Genomic DNA, 27941 nt, shown 5'->3' on the forward strand with positions numbered 1-27941 from the left:
CAGAGCCTTACGCCTCCTTCCCTAAGCTCAGAAAACTTTGCCCAGCTTAGGGAAGGAGGCGCAATGTTCTGACAGGTCCGAGAGCCGCCCTGTCTCCTCCCCTCCAAAAAAGGTGGTGGAACTGTGTTCTGGCATGTTCAGCACTGCTAATAACCTGCTTCAAACATCAAAATGTATTGGGCTGGGTCCAGATATCAATTCTAGCCCATAACGCTCTTTTACTAATCCTGGAAATCAGAGAGCAAATTCACCAACATTATGTTCCATGACATTTATAGTTAAGTATAAATACTTCAATACACACACACACCAGCACTTGTTGGTTTATTTAATAAAATTTATATACCACTTTATTGTATTGACGCTTTTAAGGTGCTTACAAGAAATATTAAAATTATCGTAAACAACAGTTAAAAACAATAATTAAAATGAACTAAAAGATTATCAGTAAAATAAATTAAAATACATCACCATCTATATATCTAAGTAGGCTTGCCTAAACAAAAACACAGGTGCTGAAATGTTGCCTTTACTATACCTACATAAATCTCAACAGAAAATGATCTGACCATGTGCTGTTGTCAATATCTTCCACTTTTAGAACACCCTCCTCCTGCCCAGTTGAGAAGAGCCCAGGACGGCAAACAAATAAGAATTAAAATATCCAAAAACAACCCCAATACAAATGCAGACTGGGAAATAGCTTATTGACAAGAGGGTCTTCAGGTAGGTCCCTAAAAGACACCAGACCCCCTAATTTTCACAGAGTTTCATTTTCCAGTGATACACATGCAGCAGTGCCATTTCAGGGTTTGGTGGGGGAGATTCCCATCTGAGTTTCAAGCTCTGCCATTTCGGTATATTAACTACTGATTTAAAACAATGCATGCTAAAAATATTTGTCTTGTTGCTTTTTAATGCCTTCTTTGACAACCTCCTGCATAAGAAACATAGAGATAGGAGCATTTGAGATATAATGATGTGAGAGTTGATTTAGCATCCTAATTGGCAAGCCAGTATTGATCCAGGGTTGTTAAAATTGTCTACCAAATGTCTAACTAGTATTGGTTGAGGTTTAATTTCTGGGTCATGGATATTGGTGGTTCTGGGGTATTTTTGCGTTTGGTTCTTTTAACTAGGACTTTTTTTCAGCCCGGGAACTCACTAGAACTCAGTTCTGATACCTCTCAGGTAGGTGCCATTGCCATTCTAAGAGAACAAGGGAGGTGTTCATGGTGAGTCCCGGCACCTCTTTTTCTAGAAAAATAGCACTGCTTTTAACCCTTTTGAGAAATGAGAAGTGGTAGAGCCCTTCGACTCTCTAAGCTCAGCCTTCCTCAGTATGGTGGCCTCCAGATGTCTTGGACTACAACTCCCATCAGCCTCGACCAGCACAACTGCAGAAGGCTGTCTCATACCTGTAGCCATATGCATTTTCAAATTGTTTGGGTTGTGCTTGCTGTTGTGACACCGTTCTTGATTTCATTTCATTTTTTTTCCATTTCACTTTTAATTTGTATACCGCCTTTCTATATTAGTATACACGAGTCTGTTTACAAGCTGAAGGAACAACAAAATATACAACAAAGATCACACACACCTTATATCAATTTGATCCAATGCAAAAAAGTCGTCATAAAAATATATTTTTAAAATAAACAATTTATATCAAATAAAGTAACATTCAATAATCCATTACATATACAATAGCATTATGTACCAGCAAATAATAATTAAACAGAAATTCACTCTCAACAATTACAATAAATAATTACTAAACTATAATCTGTAAAAGTAACAGCAATTCACAATGAAGAAAATATCACAATACATACAAAACCTTGTAAAAGGATCAAGTTGAGAAAGAAAGGCACACAACTTACAAAGTTATTTTAAAAAAATATTTCTGAACTCATCTTCTCTCATCTCAGATGTTTCTGCTTTTCTTAAAGTCACGGTCTGGGAAAGACTGGAGGGTGGGGCAAGGCAGGTGGGAAAATTCATTGTCTGATGGCCAGCACAAAGTCTCTCCCCTCTCATAATTCTTCCTTCGGAAACAGCTCCTTTATGAAGGAGACTCCTAGGGCTGGGGTGTCGGGCAAGGCGGGTAGAAAAAGCCTTTGACTGATGGCAAGCACAAAGTCTCTCCCCCCTCATAATTCTTCCTCTGAAAACACCTCCCGTATGAAGGAGACTTCTAGGGCTGGGGCGTCGGGCAAGGCGGGTGGGAAAAGCCATTGCCTCATGGCCAGCACGGAGTCTTTCCCCCCTCACATTTCTTCCTCTCAGAACAGCTTCCTTATGAAGAATACTCCTAGAGGTGGGGCATCGGGCAAGGCAGGTGGGAACAGCCATTGCCTCATGGCCAGCACAAAGTCTTTCTCCCCTCAATAGATGGTGACTTGCTGACTTTTCCTCTACTGTTCCTTTCTCTGCTTTTTCTTCCTCTGCCGTTATGCTGTTCAGGCCCCGTAGCAACTCAAACGGCCTTTTCAAAGAGAGATCCAAACTGATCAGGTAATTTGCCAAATATCTGGCCCGCTTTGCTGTGATATGGGACCTGGTGACCAGGAAGCTTCTGAACAGATCTGGATCTCCATCAAGTTCCAGAAGTTTTTGGATATCATTCTTAATCTTAGCCAATGCTGGCTCATGTTCATCATAAATCTCCAGTAATGTTTTGCCGTCTTCCTCTGTTTCCCTCCATAGCAGATTTCTTCCTTGTCTATCTGCTTCCCTCCTCTGGCTTTCCTCAAGCTTTCTTTGGTATCGGGCATCATCCAAACATTGCAAAATCCAGCACAGGCGGCAAGGCCAGCCGTTGGAAAGAACAACCCAGTCTATCACCTCTCTGATGTCAATTTTTTCCTCATATTTCCAAGGAGCATTCGATTCCATCTTGGTGATGGACAAGATGGTCAGGACTGTGTTCACCACCCTCTTCAGTTGCGCAGAATTCCCTGGAATGTATTCATTATTCATCAGGTGCTTACAAATACTTAACTTTTCGCTACAGCTGGGGTCTTCTAAACCTACCACCGTGATCTTGATGTTGTTTTCTTCACAAGAGCATGCAGCTTGATTCTCATAATCCACCTTCAGGATCTCATTAAACAGCCTTAATTTGTCCTTGGGAGTCATATGCGGCAGGCAGAAGGGCAAGGACACAATTCGGTTTAAGTACAAGTAGCCATTTGTGTCTTTCTTTTGTTTCTGAATACAATCCACAAGGATGCTTGGATCGGCAGCCAAGATGGAGATAAACGGGGCATCTTTGTTGGAAAGAAGTATGTTTATGGCATCCAGAACATCCACCACTTTGTCCTGAGTGCACCTGTCCAAATTGATGATCTTCAGGACCACCAGGATCTTTCGATTCTCTATCCATCCCAGGAACTGGAGGAAATTAGCTATGGTTTCCACTTCTTCTTTCACAAAGTTCATGAAGCCCATCTTGGCACTGAGGGTGTTTCTGTCAATTTCTATCTGAAGCTTCTTTTTCAGTGTGTAGTAGAACTTGGTCATTACGTGTATGAAAGGAGCGATAAACAGAATAGCCCCTACTAAAGCAGTGGATCCAAAGAGCGACTTTAAATTGTCTTCCTTTATCAACATGCTAACTGCTAGTAAAATAAGAATCAAACCTATTATAATAGGAATGAAGAACTTCCCCCATCCTTTAAAAACCCATTCCCTTCTCTTAGTTTTTTTCAGAGATTGCCCATCAAGGATCATAAAAGTTGTAAAAAGTGCTTTGTTTTTTCCTTCGATTCCATCAAGCAGCGCTGTAAGAATGCCAGCCCAGATGTGGTCACATCCCACATACTCCCAGGCATCGAAATGGATGAAGATGTACTGGGTACCTTTGTATTCTTCTGAACCAGAAGCAGGGTAACATAGAATCATATGCCAAATGAGTGAAAACAGGGAATACTTTCTTCCACCTTCCTCTCCCTCCGTGGGCATGTGGCCTGTAAAAGAAAGCAGAAGCACACCATTTATATTAATCTGTACCTGTTATTACTTAATATTGATTTCTCCTGGCCCCATTTTATTCCACACTCCTTACATTTTGTCTCCTTATCTGGGCTTTCTGTTCCCATGGGAATTGGTGGTACTTACTTTCAATTTCATCTAAGAGTCTTCTTTTGTTTCTTCCCCATGGTGCATAGAATCCCACTGTCACTGGCGGGTCAATCTCTTGTAGAGTCTTTGCCAGGGCTTTGCAGTAAAGGGCTTCGTGGGTTTCGACTGTGCAATCACAATCCATTTTACAGGGAAGAAAGCAAAAAGATATTATTTTTTAAAAAACCAGGTGGATAGCAGCTGCTGTCGGCACCTCCTATTACAACCAGAGGCGTGAAATAAAGAGGCACGCCTCAGGAGAAGTTAAAGGCAGGCTTGGGTGACAAGGGTTTTGCCTTTTAGCAAGCCCAAATTGTTGCACCCACATGAATGACAAGGATCTGAGAAGTGTGCTGCAGCAGCACAGGGTCAAACCATGTTGGCAAGAGGCAATCCCACCTCATACAACGCCTACCCATCCAGTGCACTGCAGCTCAGAGACTGAACCCAAACTGAGCAGTTTTCTACACCCTCTGATTGACCCAAAACACTATGCTATGGACACCATTAAGCACTGTGAGATGCACGTCACGTGGAACCATAACCAATGTGGGCCCTTAGACGGCCTAACATAAGGCTGGAATGCTCCAAATGTCAAGTCCACCATGGCCTGTATATCCTTGCTGCCAAAACCCAAAGTGCCAGCAGTAGTATATGCAGCAGCCGTGCAAAAGGATTGTGCACCAGAGCAGGTCACATCCATCCCCAGCCATGTCAAGGCACGATTTGTAACAGCCCCAAACTGCTATTTAATGAGGAACTTCCCATCGTGGTGATGAAACAATGGATTGGCAGAAGGCAGAAGGCTGACTTCATGTCGCACTTACCTATGAAAACACCTTGGGCGACAACAGTGAACCATGATGATTCCGCTATCAAAGCAAAAGTAGCAATCTGAACAAAGGTGATCAGGGAGGGGCATCATTAACCACCTGCCCCTTGTGCTGGGACCACTGCTAAATGAGATGGGGTTGAACCTCCTGCTTCAGGGGCCACAGGGAAGATGTAGCACTGACTGCCTTAAGCATGAAACTAAAGCAGCCTGGCTACAGGCTCATACCACGACTGCTGCCACACGTGATTTCTCTTTCCTCCACAAGACTTCCTCAGAGGCGCACGTACCATAAAGATCTGAAGAAACCAAGAGGGAGGTGGGATGGGCCTAAATAGCCCCCTGCTCTGCTTAGCTCACTCTGTGCCAACATGCAATAGCACAGTAGTTTGTGGGTAAAGGCCCATCATCAATCAATCAATCAATTTTTATTTATATCCCGCCCTCCCCAGCTGAAGCCGGGCTCAGAGCGGCTAACAACAGTAAAATAATACAGCATGGCCCATTCCTGAAGTGGCCACAAAGGCCCACTGCTACCAGAACCCTGTGGACCGAGCGGCTGAGAGGGGAAAGTGCAGAAAACTGATTTGGTAATAATGGTGCACCTTCGTGGTCTCTCATCAGTGCTTGGTGCTCTGGGTCATTCATCTCTGTGGCAAAGCGTCTCAACTTCAGCAGCTGCCCAACTCTGTCAAAAAAGAAATACATAGAATAAATACATTTTTGGGCAGGGCACTAGCTTAAAGGAAGGCTAAGTGGTGGTGGGCCGCCATACTGCTTAAATCACCCTGGGATGCTGCCAATTCCCACCATACCTAGATGTCTCCCCATTCATCTCCAGGCTCAGTTAAAAGGTGCTGGTTAAAGCCAGGCTACTTAAGCATTATCTGTATAGCTCAGTGGGTAAGAGCATGGTGCCAGGCTTGCAGGCTTGATCCCTGTACGGGACAGCTACATATTCTGGCTATTGCAGGGGGTTGGACTAGATGATCCTCAAGGTCCCTTCCAACTGTACAGTTCTATGATTCTATTATCTCATCGGCATTTATGATCCTGACTGTCCCCTGTGGTCAATGGGTGAGGTGCAGCTGGGAACAAGTAGCACCCTGTTAATGCAGCACCCAGATCAGCCTCTCCTAATCTGTGTCCTTCCAGATGTTTTGTAGTACAACTCCCATTAGCCACAGACATGATGGTCATGCTGGATAGAAATCCTTGGATATGGTCTGAAGCCAAGCTAGACAACGTAGGAATTCTCGTGGCTTGGGACTGTCCTCCATTCCCTGATCCATAACATTTATGCAGGTGCATAAATCATCCCTAGATAAGTAAGTTAATCCCACCCTCTCTTCTCTTTTTGCCTTAAAAAAGAATGCACCTTACCTGGAAAAAACAACAACACGAGCATGGACTTGTTTGGATCCTTCACCTGAAGGCTTGCCACAGATTTAGTGGAGCTTGAATAACCCCAGACACTGACTCTTGGCTCTGAATCTCGCAGACTATATATTAAATGGGATGTGGCTAACCATGACACAATATGAGCAGTGGCTTTCAACATAATGAAAGGAAACTTGGATTACACCAGCTTGTTTGGTGAGAAGTTTGCTTGGCTGTAGATTCACAGAAAGTAAACAATTATCAGTTCATAAAAGCCAGTAATTTATTGTTGTCACCATAGATCTTAATAAAGGTAACCATCATACAGAAATGAAAAAGATTTCTTAGGATAGTTATGTAACATTAGTAATATCTTGGTAAGGTGTAGCTTTTCTTCACACAAGCAAAATAAGCTACTTTTTCAGTAATCACCCTATTATTTGTGGCAGAATCAAGGTATTTGTTTCTTTATTTGCCCAGTGGCAGACCAATGAGAAAGTGACTTGGATTTTGGTTGCTTGAAAACAGAATAGAAAATGAGGGTTATGTTCAACCTCTTCGAACCTACAAATACAGCATCTCTGAGCAGAGAGAACCTTCCTCAACAGACTACTGTACTGTGGTACCTCAGGTTAAGAACTTAATTTGTTCTGGAGGTTTGTTCTTAACCTGAAACTGTTCTTAACCTGAGGTACCACTTTAGCTAATGGGGCCTCCCTCTGCCGCCACGCCACCACCACGCGATTTCTGTTCCTGAAGCAAAGTTCTTAACCTGAGGTACTATTTCTGGGTTAGCGGAGCCTGTAACCTGAAGCATCTGTAACCCGAGGTACCACTGTAATGTGCTGTTTATGGGGCTACCTTTTGAAGATTACCTCCCAAACAGTTTGTTTGGAAACTGCTGTTGGTGCAGAATACAGCAGCTAGATTGCTGCTAACTAGCACCTTGCACTGAGAAACTGTTGCCTCCTTGTTCAAGAACTGCACTGGTTTCCCCGAGTGCAGTTCAGAGCTGATGTTTCCCTTCAAAGCTCTACATGGCTTGGGATCTGTCTTGTAGGAACGTCTTCCCCTCATATTAAACTGCCCTTCAGTGGTGTAGCGTGGGTTGTCAGCACCCGGGGCAAGGCAAGTAATTTGCGCCCCCTAACCCATGGATTTGCGCCCCCTAACCCGTGGATTTGTGCCCCCTAGCCCTAACCCCCAGATGTTGCGCCCGGTGCGGCCGGCCCCCCCTGCACCCCCCACGCTACGCCACTGCTGCCCTTGTCTTGTGATCCTCTTTGCAGGTCTTCCTCCAGGTGTCCTCACCAACTGAGGGAAGGGTCTGACTCTGACCACAACCGAGAAGAACTAATATGTAGGTGCCACCCCATTTATTGAACACTTTCTCATCTTTGGAGTGTGGCATGAAGGACTTTTGACTTTTAATACAGTACTCATTTTGGTCTCTGGTTTATAAAGCTGCTATTGATTATCCTATTATTATTTCGTTAATGTGTTATTAGTGAATAGGAATTTCACCCTGCATTAGGAGAGTCACTCATCACTTGAATTGACAGGAAGCAGGTGCATGAGTTTCTTGCTCATACTAAAATTAAGGAACAAGCTATTGCATAGCTAACCACACTAGAGGTAGTGATCTTGGCAGCCAGGAAAAGGAACAAATGCATTGTTTTTGTCCTTTATAACTGGTAATCCTTCCTTCTTAGCATTTTCCTCGAGATGGGGATATGAGTCTTTTCCGAAGAACTCTTAGGTCTGAAAAGATGACACTTACCTCATGAGTTCTACTCTCTAAGGAAACGGTCTGTTTCTTGGCTAAGTGTTAATGACATAATGAGTCAAATATCACTCATGAAGACTTGGCACAAGAATGAAATTCCAATGCTGACAATGTGTGTGTGTATGAATTCCCAGCAGAGCTCTTTAGAGTGGTAAACCGGCTGGTCCAGATCGGTGTGGTATCATTGACAGTCAATAGCCTGCTGGGAAAGACCTGTGAATCACTTTTAGGGTAAAATCATCTGAACCCATGCTGAACTTGATGCCACAATGGTTTCGGATTTATTGAAAGTCTCTGGAGCATCAGGGAATTACAGGTGTGAACAGGATCCTTGCACAGGGAGGCTGTAGCTACCACTTTGAAGAGGGTCTTCCCAGCAGTTTTTGAGAACTACTGTCCGCTCTCTAATATTCCTTTCCTCAGCAAGCTGATCAAGAGGGTGGTGGCCGCCCAGCCGCAGGTATGCCTGTAGGAAGTTGATTACAGTATCTAGCTCCATCCCAGTCTGGTTTCAGACCTAGTTTTGGCAGCAGATCAGTCTTGGTCACTCTGACCGATGACCTCTCTTGGGAGAGAGACAAAGGGAATGCAACCCTGAAGGTACTGTACTGCAATGGTTTCATTCCTACCTGCAGGGTCAGTACCAGGAAGTAGTACTAGGCGATTGTTGCTTGTCTCTGTGGCTTTTGGACTGTGAAGTCCCGCAAGGGTCCATTCTGTCTCCTTTCAATTTAACATCTACATGAAACCATTGGGAGCAGTTGTTTGGGGATTTGGAGTGTGGTGTCAACTGTATGCTGAAGACAATGCAGCTCTGATCTCTCCATTTCATCAGAAGGAGGCAGTGATGAACTGGATGGGAGCCAGTAAAATGAGGCTGAATCCTGATGAGACGGAAGTGATTTGGGTGAATGGTTCTTCTATCCAGAAACTAGGTACACATCCTGTTCTGCAAGGGATTACACTTCCTTGAAGGGCCAGGTTTGTAAATTGTCTCAGGAGCCCTTAAAGCTAGGAGTGGTTTACACAAAAGCCTTAAAGATGGTTATGGACTGGCTGGATGCAGAGGAGTGGTGAGAGGCAGCAGCTGGGGAACCCCCAAAGGAGGAAGGCTCAGAGCCAGGGTGGGGTGGGATGACAATGAGAGGGAGAAGAGGGAGCAGACTGGAAGGAGTAGGTGTTGAATCCTGGAGAGGCAACAGCATTTAGTGAGCAGGAAGAGTCTGTGGCAGAGAGCAGTTCAGAAGCAGAGGCTGGAGAGGAGAAGGGGCCAAGAGGCAGAGATGAGTCAGACTGGTGAAGGAGCCAGGGGGTCTCCCCCATTTCTGCAACCAGCTGCCCTCCTCCCTGGTCTCCCAAAACCAGGAGAGGTATGAAGAGGGAGGAGCAAAGACAGACAAGGTGTCAGAGTCTCAGATTGCTTGGGAAGGACCTGAGGGAGCAGGAGACTTAGAGAGCTGTGGGAAGGCGGGGCTCGTCAGTCTTCACAACTGTCTCATTGGGGCAAGATCGACTGGGAAGAGTTGCTATGCTCACTGGGCCTGGCCTCCTGAGCTGTTTTGTTTTTTTGAATAAAGAGAGTTAGCTTCACTGACACTGTGCGAGTTATTGCTGACTTGCTCCCGACAACCACTCTGACAAGTATCAATAAAAATTATGTAATAAAGTGATTGAACCAAGCTCCAAGAGAATAAAAAAAAAATTGTGGACAGCTGCATCTCCCCACCACTGGCCTACTTAGTGCAAGATGGTTCTTGAGTAGTCCTGTGGGGACAGTGCAAGGAGGGAGTAACACCCCAGCTGGACCACTGAGAGATGATGGGCAGCTCTGCCTTCCCCACTTTTTTTGCTGTAATCCACCCTGGAAATACTTGCACTGAAGGGCGGCATATAAAGTATAGGAACAAACAACTCCTTCCTATAAAATTCTAATTCTAGTTAGGTCACTGTGGCTGTTCCCTCTGCCTTTCATCCCACCTCACTCCCACATTTGCTGGCACTTGGGTGGTCAGTTGCCCACCCAGCTGCGTACTCCTCACTCCCTTCATCACAGGTCTTGTTGGTCTCCAGGGGCAGAGAGGAAGGAGCTAGATGAAGCAGCTGTGGCTCAGGCAAGCTATTACGCATTTTTCTTGACTCATCCTGGCGAATAACCCCGTAAGGCAGTCTGATAATTATCTATTTATTTCATAACAACAGTAGCGTTTCAGTGTTCAAAGCACTTCATTTATTGCCTTGGTTCTTCCTTAGAAACACCCCTGTGAGACTGACCAATATCTGTGTTTCTATTATTATTTATTGAATACCGAAATAGTATGGGGTGATGGAAGTTGTGGTACAACATCTGGAGAGCCACAGGTTCTGCATTCTCCACCAGGGCCTTTTCAGTGATGGCTCCGACCTGGTGGAATGCTCTGTCCCATGAGACTAGGGCCCTACAGGATTTAACCTCCTTTCTCTGGGCCTGTAAGACAGAGCTATCCCACCTGGCCTTTAATTTGAATTCAGCCTGATCTTTTATTTCCCTTCCCATCTCTTCTCTTCCTTCCCCCTCCCCTTTTATGAAGATTACCCACTCTGGGACCCCACAGCTAATTCTCTCCTGGCCTCCTCGCTGGCCCAAGTCGGACTAATTCAGCCAGCTAGTCCAATCTAATGTTTATTGGATGGTTTCCCCCCAAATTGATTTTTGAACTTTGAATTTTATTGTTATTCTTGCTTTTCTACTGTATTTTATGTTGCTTCTATGTTGTATTACAATTAAGTGTTTTAAATTTGTTGTTAGCCACCCTGAGCCTGGTTTTCTGAACCGGGAAGGGCAGGGTTTAAATAAAAAATTATTATTATTATTATCATCATCATCATCTCTATTCTAAACTGGATCCCACGGTAAGATGGACTGTGTTCTTTAGCTAACAATCACTAAGTAACACTATACAATTTGGCTGCAATTGACTGTTTCACCCTCCATACACCACCTAAATCTAATTACTGGCTTTGGTGATGTAGACATCTGTTCTCCTCTTTACAACTGCTTTCTTCCTAAAGGAGATGTGTTTCATGTAAGGCAGGGATGAGGTGCCTGTGGCCCTGTTGTTGGATGACAGCTCCCATCATCCTTGACCATTCATTGTGTTGCCTGTGGACTCTTGGGGGTTGAGAGTCTAACAGCATCCAGGGGGGGGGGCACAGTTTCCCCAAACCTGGCTTAATACATGAGACAGATCTGGGTAGCAGCAAGGCTTAACATTTTCAAATATGGGGGTCAGCCATTGTTGCTTTTATGCCAGGTATAAGCTGCTACCTGATCTAATCTGCAATCTCCCTCTTCAAATTGAGTCTATATCCAGACCTCAAGAGTTCAGCATCCAGCCTAGTTGTTTCTGGGGGCAGGGGAGGGTGGGTCTGATTCCTTCCAACCCTATTTGTGTACCATCAAACCTGCTGAAGAGTTTGCAGAACTCAAAACCTTGCACATCATTTTGCAACATTTTTGACGGTCCCAATTAAATTATTGCCCAATGGCCTAATTTTTTGGAGGGAGGGAGGGATATTAAAGTTTAAAATCTATTGTTTTGGTTTTGATTCAGAAAGCACAGTTCTGGGATATATACAGTCTCTTTGCTAAGGTTGCTACTATCTGATATGAAGCAAATATGGTGGGGGTGGGTACTGATTTAAAACAGTTAACTCTACGTTTGTGGAGCTGGGGCACTATTTTGATTGATGTACAGTTTTAAAGGAAATTTCTTTTCCTTTAATTTTTAAAGGAAATTTCCTTTAATTTCTTAAGAAAATCACCCCTGAGTGCTCACTGGAAGGACAGATCGTGCAGCTGAGGCTCCAATACTTTGGCCACCTCATGAGAAGAGAGGACTCCCTGGAAAAGACCCTGATGTTGGGAAAGATGGAGGGCACAAGGAGAAGGGGACAACAGAGGACGAGATGGTGGGACAGTGTTCTCGAAGCTACTAACATGAGTTTGACCAAACTGCGGAAGGCAGTGGAAGACAGGAGTGCCTGGCGTGCTCTGGTCCATTGAGTCACGAAGAGTCGGACACGACTGAACAACAACAAAAGTTTTAAATGCTATAAAAAGGGAGAAAACGGGTGTGCCTGTACTTACAAGAAACCCACCATAAAGAGGCCCGCCAATTGTTTGCTTAAACATCAAGGGCACAGTGTGCAATTCACCTCTCCAGGTTCATCCAAATCACTAGGAGGCATGGGGCTCCAGCAGATGATGGCAGTTGTCTCATCTTTTTTAAAGAATTATTGCAGGGTCACCTGTGCTTCAATTTACAACCCTAATTCAGGTCAACAGCCATTTGACAGCCTTTAAGCTTTTATAAGCCAGGATGGGCAAGGATCAAGGAGACAGGTGGTTGGTTTCACTCGTCCAAACAGCCTGACCACATCCTCGGATGTAACAGATTGGAGTTGACCCCACGCAACTTGACTAGACAGGACTCTAGCACTCTCCTGCCCCGGCCCTGGTCCCACAGTGGAGTCTACGTCTTCCCAATTCTGAGCGACTTTATCTGCAAAAAAACTTTGCAAAATCATTGCAGGAGATCATGTGGTTCCACTAAATTGCAAACCACCTGAAAGAGTCTCCTGGTGCTGTTTTCTGCAGATGCAATAGAGGCGATGAAGAAAGTCTTCTTTGCAGTCATTACCACTACTTGGTAGGCTTGACATTGAGCTTTAAAGTGTGTCCGGTCAGCTTCAGAATGAGTTATCCGCCACCGGCGCTCTAGCCTTCTCAGCAATTGTTTCATTGCCCTTAGATCTGTGGAAAACCACGGGGCTATCCGGGCTCCATGCAATCAGAGAGGGCGCTTCGGAGCCAAACAGTCAATGCTGTTGTTTAGTCATTTAGTCGTGTCCGACTCTTCGTGACCCCATGGACCAGAGCACGCCAGGCACTCCTGTCTTCCACTGCCTCCCGCAGTTTGGTAAAACTCATGCTGGTAGCTTCGAGAACACTCCCCATTCCAGCGGGCCACCAGGGAATCAGCTGAAAGGCCATCAACATGGGATAGAACATCCCCTACCACTCTCTGGAAACCATTTGGATCCATTAAGTGGTGGGGGCGGACCATCCGAATCGGTCCCACCTCCCTGCAGAGGGGAAGGGTCGTGGAGAAGTCCAGTTGCACCAGGAAGTGATCTGACCATGGCACTTCTTTAGTTTCGCTTTTACTTAGTGTCAGATCACCAACATCCATAGAGGTAAACACCAGGTCCAAGGCATGTCCACGGCTATGAGTTGGGCCAGACTTATTCAGGGGCAGCCCCATGGAGGCCATGCTTTCCACGAAGTCCCGAGCGGCCGCTTGTAAGGTCGTGTCGGCATGGATGTTAAAATCTCCTTGGACAACCAAAACTACGTGTCTCCAGGAGAACATCCGCCACAACCTGAAGCAGCTCGGGCAGGGAATCCTTGGTGCAGTGGGGAGGTTGGTACACCAAAAGGAATCCTATACTGCCCCTATTGCCCAACTTCCAGAACATGCACTCAGAGAACTTGGTCTTCCCAACAGGATGCCTGGTGCAAACTAATGACTTCCTAAAAATCACTGCAAATCCCCCTTCCTGCCCTCAAGGCCTGGGTTGCTGTGCATAAGAGAAACCTGGTGGACAAGCAGCAGCTTTACCTTTTACTGGGCTTAAACATTTTGAGGAACATGCTTTAGTGGACACCTGGCGCCACCTACAGCATGGAGAGCATAATCACACATTTTCCTCTCCTAGGCATGCTGTTCACACAAGAATCTATTTTATACTGATTTCCTCCAGTCTGGTGTCGAGGGTGGAAATAGCAGAGAGAGGTCCAAGGAGCCATCTGACCACGCCATGCTTAAAGTGCTGCTGTGGAGAGATGATTCACACCCCACACAGACTCTGTTAACTAAATGAGTTCATTGTGAAAGAAAATATATACAGAGGCTTTATTTAAACTTTACATAGGGGACAATGCATGCACACGAAAGCTTATACCAAGAACTAACTTAGTTGGTCTTTAAGGTGCTACAGGAAGGAATTTTTTTATTTGGTTTATAGGGGACAATATGCACCTGCATTTTAAGCTTCTTATTGGCCAGCTTTTATTAGCATCATGGCTTGTAATAGCTGGATCCTGAAATTTATTTGAAATTTACAGGTTTTTCCATGTATAAGACGCCCCTGTGTTTAAGACGCCCTCTACTTTTGGAGACCCCAAATTTAGAAAATGGGCATATGCACTATCCATGTATAAGATGCCCCCAGATTTTTGACCTTTTTTTAAAGTAAAAAAACAAAACAAAACACTAGTCTTATACATGGAAAAGTACGGTATATAGGTTATGACATTGACCACATGTATTAAAAAGACTGGCAATTGGTGCTGATAGAAAAATTAACTACTAAACTAAAAACATCAAGGGGAATGAAACAAAACAAACATGTGGGTTGGATTGGCATATCTTTATTAAGTATAGTGCAAAATAGAATGTGGGACATCCTCCACATTCTTTCTTTTTTCGGTTCCTGTAGTTTTTTGGTTTCACACATTAGTGTTATAGGTTCCGCACTCCAAATGGCAAGAAACTTCAGGGACGGTTCTTTTCTGGGTTCAGCTCCAACAGGAAGGATAAATCACTGGAGACTGATGGCAGTTGGTAATATTTGGATATATTTACAAAAATACAAGTTGGGCATAGGTGAAAGCAAACAGCATAATATTCCAGCCCACAGCAAATCAACTGCCTCACATCAAATCAAGTATTCCTAAGATATATTTTCCCTGCTTTCGCTCACTCTGGTTTCCATCCCTAAACATATAGCCCTGAATATATTTGAATGGATTATAGAATTATAGGTTTACTTGAGAAGAAGCTTGCTTCATACCTCACCATTTCCCACCAGCCCGATATAAAGTAGCAACTCGAGCCAGGATTCTGTTTTACCCAGTTCTTAGTATATTTAACATGTTTTTAGCTGTATATTTTTATTTTTTATAGTTTTGCAGCTTTGTTGTTTGTCGCCCTAGGGCCTTTGGGAGGAATGGTGGGATAGAAATTTAATGGATAATTGGAATAAATAGAAACACAAATATCAGCCAACCTCTGCAAGGAGGAACCAAGACAATGAAGAAATGCTTTGAACTCTGAAATACTATTGTTATTATTAAAGAATGATACATAAAGATACATTTTTATTGACACAAGAGTTTTTTTATGTAAGCTACACTGAGGATTGCCTGAAAAGTGTTAATAAAAACCTTAAATAAATCAATGAAAGATAAAAATGCAGAGTAATAGCAACAATACAATCTCAAAAAACAGATAGCAGCATAACAATAAAAGATAAAATAAGTTAAATATTAAAGTAGACCAGATCTTTCCAAACTGTGTGTTGCGACACATCAGTGTGTCGGTCACAGTGTGTAGGTGTGTCGTGTGAACGTTCCCCACGTTCCTCCAGGGGCTGGAAAGGGGTTAGTTTAACCTCTGGTTTGCTAGTAAAACTGAATTACTGTGTTGCGAAATCATAGAATCATAGAGTTGGAAACCCCATCAGATGATGCTGTGCTATTAAGTTGGTCTTGCGCGACTCCCGCTAATTGATTTATGGCCCTCAATTAGCTCTTTACTGCCCGGCACACTCCTCCTGCCGCATGCTCTGCTCCGAGCTCTCCGTCACGCCATAGCAGAGTTTCGCACAGCGGTGTATAACTGTCACGTAGCTTGGCTTCCAGACAAACTCACACAGAGTCCTGGTTTGTCTATTTACAGCTCTTTATTCCGATATTCCCCAGGATTCTCCTGGACTCACCGCAGCCATGACAAGCTGCTGCTTTCCCCCACAGAACACAGAGTGGGACTGGCAAAAATTGCCCCAAGCTCCTCCCAAGCTTCTAAAATTGACGTCAGAATGCTGAGGCATCATGGGAACAACTTAACCTCTTAAGTTCCAACTCCCATACCCCCTCTGCATCACATTCTGACAAGACCCTTTTGAGTTCAACACCTTTCCCTTTTGCCTTGAGCCTCTTCCCGGCATCTTTCCCAGGCACCTGTTGAACCCCTTCAACATCCCCAGAATCACACTGTGCGACACTTTTCCACGCACCCGTGACCTGAAACCCCTCTGACCCACTTGGGCCAGCAGTTGTGTCTTCTCCGTCAGACCTTTCCCCCTCTGACTTGACAACCCATCCGTGAGCTTTCTCCATTACGCTTACTGGAGATGAAGCCTCACACCTGGACATTCCTTTCACAACCCTTGGAGATGCCCAAACCTGCCCTGACCCCTGACCCTGGACCTGGTCCCCATCACCGGGTTCTGAACCCTGATTCTGGACCTGGTCCCCATCACCGGGATCAGCCTCTTCCTCCCTCTCCTCCCCTTGAGGAGACTTTGCACCCGTCACCTGGTGACGTATTCCCTTTTCCTTGAAAAACATCTCCAGAGCAGACCCAGTAAACTGTGACCCTCGGTCGCTCTTGAACCCTTGCACCCTGGTGGAGAATCTTCGTTCCACCCCCGCAACCCAATCCTGGATCAGTTGCGCCACCTCCCCCTGTGATTTGAGAGAGAAACTCCAGCCAACCTGGCTGTGGTCACCTGTCAGCGACAGCACATACTTGGCCCCAGTGAGCTGCTCAAACGCAATGTCCTCCAAGACCTGGCTGTCTGCCATTGTCCTCCGTTCCTCAAGCTGTTCAAACGGAGCTTGAAACACCTCCTGGCCATCTGCCATCTTCCCCCGGGGCCCAGCGTACTCACGTAACCAACCAGCCGCTCTTCAGCTCCCGGTTTAGCAGATCAGCTCTCCTGCCTCTCACAACTCCAGGCAGAACTCCAAGCTGGCATCAGCATCGTCGTCAGCTTGCCTTCAAACGTTAGGCACAGCTCCAAGCTCTCTGCAGCCTTCCTGCACAGCGTCTTTCAGCTTGCTTGCCTGCTTGCCTCAGATTCCGGCCTCCCGCTCGACACCGCAGATCAAAGCTTTTTCGGCAGCCTCCCGTGACAGCTTTACAAGCGATGATTTAGGACATCCATAACCTGTGCTATTAAGTTGGTCTTGCGCGACTCCCGCTAATTGATTTATGGCCCTCAATTAGCTCTTTACTGCCCGGCACACTTCTCCTGCCGCATGATCTGCTCCGAGCTCTCCGTCACGCCATAGCAGAGTTTCGCACAGCGGTGTATAACTGTCACGTAGCTTGGCTTCCAGACAAACTCACACAGAGTCCTGGTTTGTCTATTTACAGCTCTTTATTCCGATATTCCCCAGGATTCTCCTGGACTCACCGCAGCCATGACAAGCTGCTGCTTTCCCCCACAGAACACAGAGTGGGACTGGCAAAAATTGCCCCAAGCTCCTCCCAAGCTTCTAAAATTGACGTCAGAATGCTGAGGCATCATGGGAACAACTTAACCTCTTAAGCTCCAACTCCCATAGATGCATGTATAAAAAGCGTGTCACCAACCTGGAAAGTTTGGAAATCTCTGAAGTAGACTCTTGGAGGCCAGGAGTCCAAAAGCATCTAGAAGGCCACAGGTTCAAAGCCTAATGCTTTCAGAAATAGGTATTTATCTCTGCTGCTTCCCCCAAAATCCTAGTTATAATACCTGACCTAGTCAGCAGTCTCCCTCTTCACACTGAGTCTATATGCAGACCTCCAGGCTTTAACATCCAGCCTGTTTTGGGGTGGGTTTTCCTCCCTTCCAATCCTGCTTTGAGTCTATTTTGTTTTTTTTTTATAATATTTTTTATTGCTTTTTCCAAGGTCAAATGCATCGTCGAAAATTCAACAAAAGCAGCTTTACAAAAGAAAACAAAGAAAATAAAAAAAGAAAAAATTCACATTTTCAAACAATTTTTCTTGATCCACTGGACTTCCCCACATCCTCCACACCCTGCATTCTTTACAATAAAAAATAACAGCAAATTGATACCTTGTTTCCTGCGTTTTTGTACTTTCATCTAATTGTATTTTAATTTTAGGGTACATGTTATTAACTCATCTATCCCAAACAAGGAACATTACTCTAAAATTTTTACTTTTCACGGTCATAACTTAGTTTCCACCATATTCAAATCTAATTACTGAAGTTTGTTTTTCCCAAAAACTTAGCAAATTCTCAACATTCATATAACTTATAGTGTTTTTGTAAATAGTCCTTAAATTTTTTCCAGTCCTCTTCCACTGCCTCTTCTCCCAGGTCTCGGATTCTGCCAGTCATTTCGGCCAATTCCATGTAGTTCATCAGTTGCGTATGCCACTCTTCCAGCGTGGGTAGCTCCTGTGCCTTCCAGTATTTGGCTATAAGAATTCTTGCTGCTGTAGTTGCATATAAAAAGAAAGTTCTGTCCTTCTTTGACACTCTCTGGCCCACAATGCCCAGGAGGAAGGCCTCTGGTTTCTTGTGAAAGGTATACTTACTGCTTTGAGTCTATTTTGTAAGATACAGAGCAAAAGGTGCTTTGGGGAGGAAATGCTAGGAGAGCAGACATCGCGTCTTAACTGGCAAACCAGGATTGTTCCAAAGTTGTTAAATGTTTCTACCAAATGGCAAACTAGTATTAGTTGAGGTTATGTTTGCGGTTCATGGATATTGGTGGTTTTGAGGTAATTTAGTGTTTTGTTCCTGTACTCTTTTAAGTACAGGAAGCCCACAACTTACGCACATTTAATTTGTGTATATTCAGCTTTACGGTGTGGCAAAAAATAAATGAAATAAAAAGCGGGTGGAAAGGGGGCAGGGTTCTGGGGGTGGTGGCTTTGGTAATCCCACAATATGCAATTTTGGCTTTATTTGTGAACTGTGGTAACCCCCTAGTAATTGTGGATTTACAGTAATTATAAGAGGCAAAGATCAAATCACTTAGCTCAGCCTAGTGCCATCTAGATACAACTTCCACCGGTCTGTCTAGCACAGCTTAGGAGGACTGTCTTGGCTGCTAAGCATATGTGTTTTCAAACTGTTGGGATTTTGATTTCTTGTTGCGACACTGTTCTCAATGGATGGTGACTTGTTTCTTCCTCTGCTGTTATGCTGTTCAGGCCCCGTAGCAACTCAAATGGCCTTTTCAAAGAGAAATCCAAACTGACCAGGAAATGTGCCAAATATCTCGCCCACTTTGCTGTGATCTGGGACCTGGTGGCCAAAAAATTTCTGAAAAGATCAGGATCGCCATCCAGTTCCAGAAGTCTTTTTATATCCTTCTTAATCTTAGCCAGTGCTGGCTCATTGTCATTGTAAATCTCCAGTAATGTTTTGCCATCTCCCTCTTCTTCCCTCCATAGTCGGCTTCCTTCTTTTCTATCTGCTTCCTCCTTCTGGTTTTCCTCAAGCTTTCTTTGCTGTCTGGCATCTTCCTCACATTGCAAAATCCAGCTCAGGCGGCAAGGCCAGCAGTTGGAAAGAACAACCCAGTCTATCAGTTCTTCAATGCTTATTCTTTCCTCATATTTCCAGGGAGCCTTCGATTCCAGCTTGGTGATGGACAAGATGGTCAGGACTGTGTTCACCACCCTCTTCAGTTGCGCAGAATTCCCTGGGATGTATTCGTTATTCATCAAGTGCTTACAGATAATTAACTTTTCGCTACAGCTGGGGTCTTCTAAGCCTACCACTTTGATCCTGATGTTGCTTTCTTCGCAAGAGCATGCATGATAATCCACCTTCAGAATCTCATTGACCAGCCTTAATTTGTCCTTGGGAGTCATCTGCGGCAGGGAGAAGGGCAGGGACACAATTCGGTCTAAGTACAAGTAGCCATTCGTGTGTTTCTTTTCTCTTTGAATACAATCCACAAGGATGCTTGGATCAGTAGCCAAGATGGAGATAAATGGGGCATCCTTGTCGGAAAGAAGTATGTTTATGGCATCCAGAACATCCACCACTTTGTCCTGAGTGCACCTGTCCAAATTGATGATCTTCAGGACTACTAGGATCTTTCGCTGCTCTATTCATCCCAGGAACTGGAGGAAATTCGCTATGGTTCCCACTAATTCTTTCACAAAGTGCATGAAGCCCAGCTTGGCACTGAGGGTATTTCTGTCAATTTCTGTCTGAAGCTTCTTTTTCAGTGTGAAGTAGAACTTGGTCATTACATGTATGAAAGGAGCGATAAACAGAATAGCCCCTACTAAAGCAGTGGATCCAAAGAGCGACTTTAAATTACCTTCCTTTATCAACATGCTAACTGCTAGTAAAAGAAGAATCAAACCTGTTATAACAGGAATGAAGAGCTTCCCCCATCCTTTAAAAACCCATTTCTTTCTCTTAGTTTTTCTTACAGATTGCCCATCAAGGACCATAAAAATCGCAAAAAGTGCTTTGTTCTTCCCTTCAATTCCGTCAAGCAGCGCTGTAAGAAGGCCAGCCCAGATGTGGTCACATCCTACATACTCCCAGGCATCGAAATGGATGAAGATGTACCGCGTACCTTTGAGTTCTTCAGAACCGGAAGCAGGGTAACAAAAAATCATACGCCAAATGAGTGAAAGCAGGGAATACTTTCCCCCACTTTTCTCCCCCTCTGTGGGCATGTGGCCTGTAAAAGAAAGTGGGAAGCACAACATTTGTACCAATCTGTACTCATCATCACAGGTGGGATGAGTCTGCTGCAGTCCACAGCTGGTGGGGGGGGGTCGGTCATTTTCTGGTCATCACTTAGGAACATAGGAAACTTCCTTATACTGAATCAGACCATTGGTCTATATAGTAGTAGTAGTAGTAGTAGTAGTAGTAGTAGTAGTAATAATAATAATAATAATAATAATAATAATAATAATAATAATAATAATAATAATAATAATAATAATTTATTTGTACCCCACCCATCTGGCTGGGTTTCCCCAGCTACTCTGGGCGGCTTCCAACAAAGATTAAAAATACATTAAAATGTCACACACTAAAAACTTCCCTGAACAGGGCTGCCTTCAGATGTCTTCTAAATGTCAGATAGTTGTTTGTCTCTTTGACATCTGATGGGAGGGCATTCCACAGGGCGGGCGCCACTACCGAGAAGGCCCTCTGCCTGGTTCCCTGTAGCTTAGCTTCTCGCAATGAGGGAACCGCCAGAAGGCCCTCGGCGCTGGACCTCAGCATCCGGGAAGAACAATGGAGATGGAGACGGTCCTTCAGGTATACTGGACCAAGGCCGTTTAGGTCAACACCAACACTTTGAATTTTGCTCGGAAACATACTGGGAGCCAATGTAGGTCTTTCAAGACCAGTGTTATGTGGTCTCGGCGGCCACTCCCAGTCACCAGTCTAGCTGCCACATTCTGGATATATAGCTCCATATCTACCTGCACTGACAGTCATTAGCTCCCCAGTGGTTTTCTGGCAGGGGATATTCCCAGCCCTAACTGGAGATGGATCCTTAATAATAGAAATCTACTGGCTCACAAGCTGGTTTGGAACAGGAGACCACTTCCTCTTTAATCTGTCCTTTTATTTGGTCTGTATCTAGACTATGTGCTTTAGCAGGGCATCACCAAACTCCGGATACCAGTTTGGTGTGGGTATGGAGACACAGCAATGTAAAAGAATGTGGAGTTAGTAGTTAGTTTGTTGGACTGGGACCTGTGAGAAGAAAGTGCAAATCATAGGTCAGCCATGAAGCTCACTGGGCCAATCACTGCTTCTCAGCCCAAGCCATCTCACAGGTTTGTTTTGATACAAGGTGAGCTCCGTGGAGGAAAAATAGGGTATACACATTATTATAAACAAATTACTAGAAGTATGCCTTAAAAATAATTGTGTGTTGAGTACTTAATCTGGCGTTCTCCTGGCCCTGAGCCACAGAGCTTCCCTGATGCATGATTTCTTTGCAAGAAAGATCCCATGCCTTGCCAATTACCGTATTTTTTGCTCTATAAGACTCACTTTTTCCCTCCTAAAAAGTAAGGGGAAATGTGTGTGCGTCTTATGGAGCGAATGCAGGCTGCGCAGCTATCCCAGAAGCCAGAACAGCAAGAGGGATCGCTGCTTTTGCTGCACAGTGATCCCTCTTGCTGTTCTGGCTTCTGAGATTCAGAATATTTTTTTCCTTGTTTTCCTCCTCCAAAAACTAGGTGCATCTTATGGTCGGGTGTGTCTTATAGAGCGAAAAATACGGTAACTTCACACCCCTTACCTTCTGTATCCCTCTCTGGGATATTTAAGTACAGCTTTGATTATTCTTTTCCGAGTCAATGGTACTTACTTTCAATTTCGTCTAGGAGCCTTCTTTTGCTTCTCCCCCATGGTGCGTAGAATCCCATTGTCACTGGTGGGTCGATATTTTGCAGAGACTTTGCCAGGGCTTTGCAGTAAACAGCTTCATGGGTTTCAACTGTACAATTATAACCCATTTTACAGGAAAAAAAGAAAGCAAAAAAATTATTATCTTAAAGACCACGTGGTTAGTAGTTGCAGCAACAAAGGGAGTTTAAGTAGGCACATCCTATGGCAACCATAAAAAGGTAAAGGGACCCCTGACCATTAGGTCCAGTCGTGACCGACTCTGGGGTTGCGGCACTCATCTCGCTTTACTGGCCAAGGGAGCCGGCGTACAGCTTCCGGGTCATGTGGCCAGCATGACTAAGCCGCTTCTGGCGAACCAGAGCAGCTCACGGAAACGTCATTTACCTTCCCGCCGGAGCAGTACCTATTTATCTACTTACTTTTGAACTGCTAGGTTGGCAGGAGCAGGGACTGAGCAACAGCAGCTCACACCGTCGCGGGGATTCCAACCGCTGACCTTCTGATCAGCAAGTCCTAGGCTCTGTGGTTTAACCCACAGCGCCATCCGCATCCCATGGCAACCATAGGCATGAAATAAAGAGGAGTTCAAGGCAGGCTTGGGTGACAAGGGCTTTGTCCTTTAGCAACTTTAAATTGTGGTACCCACATGAACGACCAGGATCTGAAAAGGATGCTGCAGCAGCACAGGGTCAAACAATGTGGGCAGGAGGCAATCCCACCTCATACAACGCCTGCCCATGCAATGCACTGAAGCGCAGTGACTGAGACTGAACTGCATTCAGTGAGCAGTTTTGTACACCCTCTGACTGACCCAAAGGACCAAGCTGTAGACCAGTGGTGTCCAAACTTTTTTCAAAGAGGGCCAGATTTGATGAAGTGAAGGGCCGTGGGGGCTGACCAAAGGGCCAGCCCAAGTTGTTGAGCTTTTCTTAGGATTGAAAAATTGGGTTGGAGTTGTTGAGGTTTTTAAATAAGGAAATAAACTGACCGGCGGGACTTTGGACATGTCTGCTGTAGACACCAATAAACACTGTGAGATGCATGTCAGGTGGAACTGTAACCAATGTGGGTCTTTAAATGGCTTAACATAGGGCTGGAAAGCTCCAAAGGTCGAGTCCGCCATATATCCTCGCTAACAAAACCCAAATTGCTAGCAGCAGATTTAGTGCAAAAAAGAAACTTTACCAAACCAGGACACATTCATCCCCAGCCACATGAAGCCATGATTTGTAATAGCCCCTAAGTGCTATTTAATGAGGAACGGCCCATGATGGTGACCAAACAGTGGACTGGCAGAAGGCTGACTTAATGACACGTTTACCCCTGAAAGCACCTGGGCTGCGACAGTAAACCATGACATTTCTGCTATCAATGGAAGAGAAGCAAACTCAACAAAGGTGATCAAAGAGGGCACCATTGACCACTTTTGCACAGACAGCATAAAGATTTGAAGATGCCAAGAGGGGAACGGAATGGGCAAATATGGCCCCCTACTCAGTTCCACCCATTCTGTACCAAAATGCAGTAGGACGATATGTAGGCAATGGCACTCCGGGACCCATTCCTGGAGTGATCAGAAAGGGCCATCGCTGCCAGAGCCCTGAGAGGGAAAACTGATGTAATAATAATGGCACACCTGGATGGTCCCTCATCAGTGCTTGGTGCTCTGGATCACTCATCTTTGTGGCTGGCAAACTTCAGCAGCTGTCAAAAAAATACATAGCGTGAGTGTCTTTGGGCACTGATTTGCTTGGAAGGCTACTTTGAAGATAGTGTGGAAAGTGGTGGGCTGTACACAGTCAATTCACGCTGGGCTGCTGACAAGTCCCACCATCCCTACACATCTCCCCGGTCATCTGCAGGCTCAGTTAAAGGGTGCTGGTTAAAGCCTGGATACTTGAATAACTATCTCTCCAGCATTTATGTGCGTGAGTGTCTGAGGGTGGTTGGAGGATAGGTAAAGGGACCCCTGACCATTAGGTCCAGTCGTGGCCGACTCTGGGGTTGCGACACTCATCTTGCTTTATTGGCCGAGGGAACTGGCGTACAGCTTCTGGGTCATGTGGCCAGCATGATTAAGCTGCTTCTGGTGAACCAGAGCAGTGCAGGGAAACGCCGTTTACCTTCCCGCCAGAGAGGTACCTACTATTTATCTACTTGCACTTTGACGTGCTAGGTTGGCAGGAGAGCTCACCCCGTCGCGGGGATTCAAACTGCCGACCTTCGGACCAGCAAGTCCTAGGCTCCACAGCACCACCCGCATCCAAGGTTGGAGGATAGATGGCAGTTAATGGATTGAGGTTGAATCTTGACAAGTACTGTTTTGGGGGGATATGGGGCGGGTGGGTGTGGGGGATTCCCTGGTCCTGAATGAGGTAACTATGCCCCTGGGAGTCATTTTGGACTCACAGCTGTAAATGGAGGCACAGGTCAACTCTGGGTCCAGGGCAGCTGTCTACCAGCTCCATCTGGTACACCGGCTGAGAGCCTACCTGCCTGCAGACTGTCTCACTAGAGAGGTGAGTTATCTCCCGCTTGGACTATTGCAATGGGCTCTTTGTGGGGCTACCTTTGAAGATGACTTGGAAATTACAACTAATTCAGAATGCAGCAGCTAGACTGGTGACTGGGAATGGTCATGCTGGATAGAAGTCCTAGGGTATACTCTGAAGATACAGGAGACCACCACCTTGCTAAAGCTGAGCTGGACAATATAGGACTTCTCAGTGCACATGCTTAGGATGTGCTGCATTTCCTAAAGATGTGGAAGGTGAACCTAAAATTTACAGATGGTATCTTATTGAAAGAGAATTATATGAAAATGATGTATAGATGGTATATAACACCAGAGAAAGTGATCAAAATGTATAAAAAGGGATCAAAAACCCGTTGGAAATGTAAAGAAAAAGATGGGACATTCTATCATATGTGGTGGGAATGCAAAAAGATTAGAAATTATTGGGAAATGATATATAATGAATTGAAAAAAATGTTTAAAAAGACTTTTGTTAAGAAACCAGAAGCATTCCTTCTAGGAATTTTAGACCAAGATGTAAAAAAAAGAAAACTGGAAATTATTTATGTATGCAACAACAGCGGCAAGAATTTTATTAGCACAAACTTGGAAGACAGAAGAAATACCAAGGAAAGAACAATGGCAAGGGAAACTTATGGAATATGCAGAACTGGCAAAACTAACAGAAAAATTACATGAAAAGGACAACAAAGACTTTAAAAGAGAATGAGAACCATTTATAACATATATGAAGAGGCAACATAAAGAAATGGACTCATTGGCAGGGTTTGAGTAAACAATCACAACTGTATACAACAAAAAATAGGACTATATGTATTGAGAAATTTTTGGGGAAACAATACGCAGGATGAACAATATGGAAATAAAACAGGAGTATGAGGGAAGTCCAGGGGAGGAGGGTTGAAATATGAAAAATTGTGAAAGATATATTCTTAGAAGAAGTATACATGGAAAAATCAAATAAAATTATTTATCTCAGGATGTGCTCCATTTTCTGATCCTGAACATCTATCTGGGTGCATAAATCATACCCAGATAAGAAAGTCAATCCCTGCCTCCCTTCTTTTTACTCATTAAAAACACTTGCCTGGTAAAAATCCAGTGTGAGCGTGGACTGAACTTGCCTGGATTTTTCAGCTGAAATACATGCCACAGAATTAGTGGAGCAGCAGTAACCCCAGACACCGACTCTTGGCTCAGAATCTTGCAGAATATATATTGAATGGGATGTGGCTAATCATGACACCATATGAGCCATATCTTTGCATCACAATGATGGGAAGTAAGTTTACGTGAACCCAATTTGCTTGGTAATAAGTTAACAGAAAGTAAACCACTATCACGTCATAAGTCAATAGTTTAATTATCATCACCATAGGTCTTAACAAAAGTCAGCATCGTGCATGGATGAAAAAAATTACTTAGAATAGCTCAAGAACATTAGTTACATCCTGGTAGGATGTATCTTTCCTTCAACCAAGTGAATTAAGCTACTTTTTCTTTTTTAAATCAAATTAAGCTACTTTTTCAATAATTACCCTGTTAGTTGCGGCAAGCAAAAGTTTGTTGTTTTCTTTATTTCTCCAATGGTAGACCAATGAGAAATTGACTCAGGTACTTAGATTTTGGTTACTTGAAAACAGAACAGAAAATGAGGGTTATGTTCAACCTCTTCAGCCCTACAAATACAGCATATCTGAGCAGTTGAAACCTTCCACAACTGATGGCTGTAATGTGCTGTTTATGGGGCCACCTTTTGAAGAAGACTGTTTGGAAACTGCTGTCAGTACAGAATACAGCAGCTAGATTGCTGCTAACTGGCACCGTGCATTGAGAAACTGTTGATGATATTCCAAAAGACAAAACTATTTTTTTCTTATACGTGACGTCTGCAGCAAGAATCCTGGTGGGTAAGTATTGGAAAGGGAATCAGTTACCCACTAGGGGAGAATGGTTATGTAAGCTTTCAGAGTATTTAGAATTAGCCAAATTGACAGATATAATAAGACAAAAACCAAAAAGTGAAGTGAAAAAGGCATGGGAGTGTTTAAATGAATACCTTAAAAGTCAAGGTTCGAGGACAGAAATCTGGCTGAGTCTGGAATAACCTTGTGAAGTGAAAGGATAAGAAAGAGGGATTCATATCTAGATGCTAGGATAGAGATGATCAGGAAGACAGGAAGACACGAGAGGTAAAGGAGGTGGCGTGGGATTGGTGGAAGTCAATGTTTGTTTTTCCTTTTAGTGTTTATATTATTAACTTGGAAGATATGGATTTGGTTTTTTTGTATGTTGGTTTTTGTGTTTTGTGTACTGTTATTTTTCGATATTTTTTGTATTGTTGTTGTGTGGAAAATACTAATAAAATTTAAATTATAAAAAAGAGAGAGAGAAACTGTTGCCCCCATGTTTAAGAACTTCATTGCCTTCTGTCCTGTTCCCAAGTACAACTCAGAGCTGCTGTTTACCTTTAAGGCTTTAAGGCTTGGGAAGTGAGAACCTGTAGAAATGTCTTCGCCCAAACCAAACTGTCCATGACTTTTGTAAAGGCCTTCCTCCAGGTGTCCTCGCCAACTGAGGGAAGGGGTTGACCACAACAAAGAAGGACTTATCCGTTGTTGGTGCCACCACCCCAGTTACTGAACCCCTTTTCAGTATACAGTATACCTAAATGTTTGGACTCCTTTTGGTATCTGGTTTACGCTGCTGCTATTATTATTACATTAACTTCTTTTGTTAATGATGGACCTGCAACTGAACAAGAATTTCACTCTGCATTAGGAGATTCTCCATTCACTTGGATTCACTTGAAACAGGTACATGATTTTCTTGCTCCTACTGAAAGGAACAAGGATTTCTCATGAAATCTTACAGCTAAAAAGCTGGCACTTACCTAAACAGTTCTGCATTGCTTCTAAGGAAAAGACATGTTTTGTTGGCTTCATTGTATGAAGGATGTGAGTGAGTCAAATATCCCTCGAAAGACTTGGTGCAAGAATGAACTCTAAAGCAGAGAGAGAGAGAGA

At 44.2% G+C, this 27941-nt stretch overlaps 2 protein-coding genes across 5 annotated transcripts in view; one reads left to right on the forward strand and one right to left on the reverse strand.

The window, feature by feature from the left end:
* Nucleotides 1-27941, forward strand: part of LOC308590580 (uncharacterized protein) — a gene marked incomplete at its 3' end in the record, with an annotated part of 68419 nt that overhangs the window by 2452 nt on the left and 38026 nt on the right. Inside the window, exons 3-5 of one of the 2 annotated variants that reach the window (XR_014009797.1) lie at nucleotides 602-726; nucleotides 7627-7697; nucleotides 20425-20599. Coding sequence is in view for 1 of the 2 variants with exons in the window: in XM_081200755.1 (XP_081056881.1) it covers nucleotides 7627-7697; nucleotides 20425-20599 (246 nt within the window). The remainder of the gene's footprint in view (nucleotides 1-601; nucleotides 727-7626; nucleotides 7698-20424; nucleotides 20600-27941) is intronic. The other variant, XM_081200755.1, reaches the window with a different exon arrangement.
* Nucleotides 317-27554, reverse strand: LOC308590331 (NTPase KAP family P-loop domain-containing protein 1-like). 3 transcript variants are annotated; one of them, XM_081200290.1, is made up of 4 exons: nucleotides 6341-6546; nucleotides 5563-5645; nucleotides 4123-4251; nucleotides 317-3971 (listed from the first exon to the last, which is right to left on the reverse strand). In XM_081200290.1, exons 2-4 carry the CDS (start codon nucleotides 5603-5605, stop codon nucleotides 1888-1890), a joined length of 2256 nt encoding a protein of 751 aa, XP_081056416.1. In that variant the 5' UTR covers nucleotides 5606-5645; nucleotides 6341-6546; the 3' UTR covers nucleotides 317-1887. The 3 variants fall into 3 exon arrangements, with proteins under 3 accessions (XP_081056416.1, XP_081056418.1, XP_081056417.1); XM_081200292.1 differs by having other exon boundaries at nucleotides 4953-5645; XM_081200291.1 differs by lacking the exons at nucleotides 5563-5645; nucleotides 6341-6546 and adding an exon at nucleotides 24016-27554 and having other exon boundaries at nucleotides 4123-5562.

Source organism: Podarcis bocagei, assembly GCF_964188305.1.
Source record: "Podarcis bocagei genome assembly, chromosome: 7".
Taxonomy (NCBI): Eukaryota; Metazoa; Chordata; class Lepidosauria; order Squamata; family Lacertidae; genus Podarcis; species Podarcis bocagei.

Coding starts and splice junctions, on each gene's coding strand:
- LOC308590331 (XM_081200290.1), bottom strand. CDS start 5,605: ATGAATGACCCAGAGCACCAAGCACTGATGAGAGACCACGAAG. Junction 4,252..5,562: donor ACTGATGAGAGACCACGAAG/GTGCACCATTAT, acceptor GTGATTGCACAG/TCGAAACCCACGAAGCCCTT. Junction 3,972..4,122: donor ACTCTTAGATGAAATTGAAA/GTAAGTACCACC, acceptor TTTCTTTTACAG/GCCACATGCCCACGGAGGGA.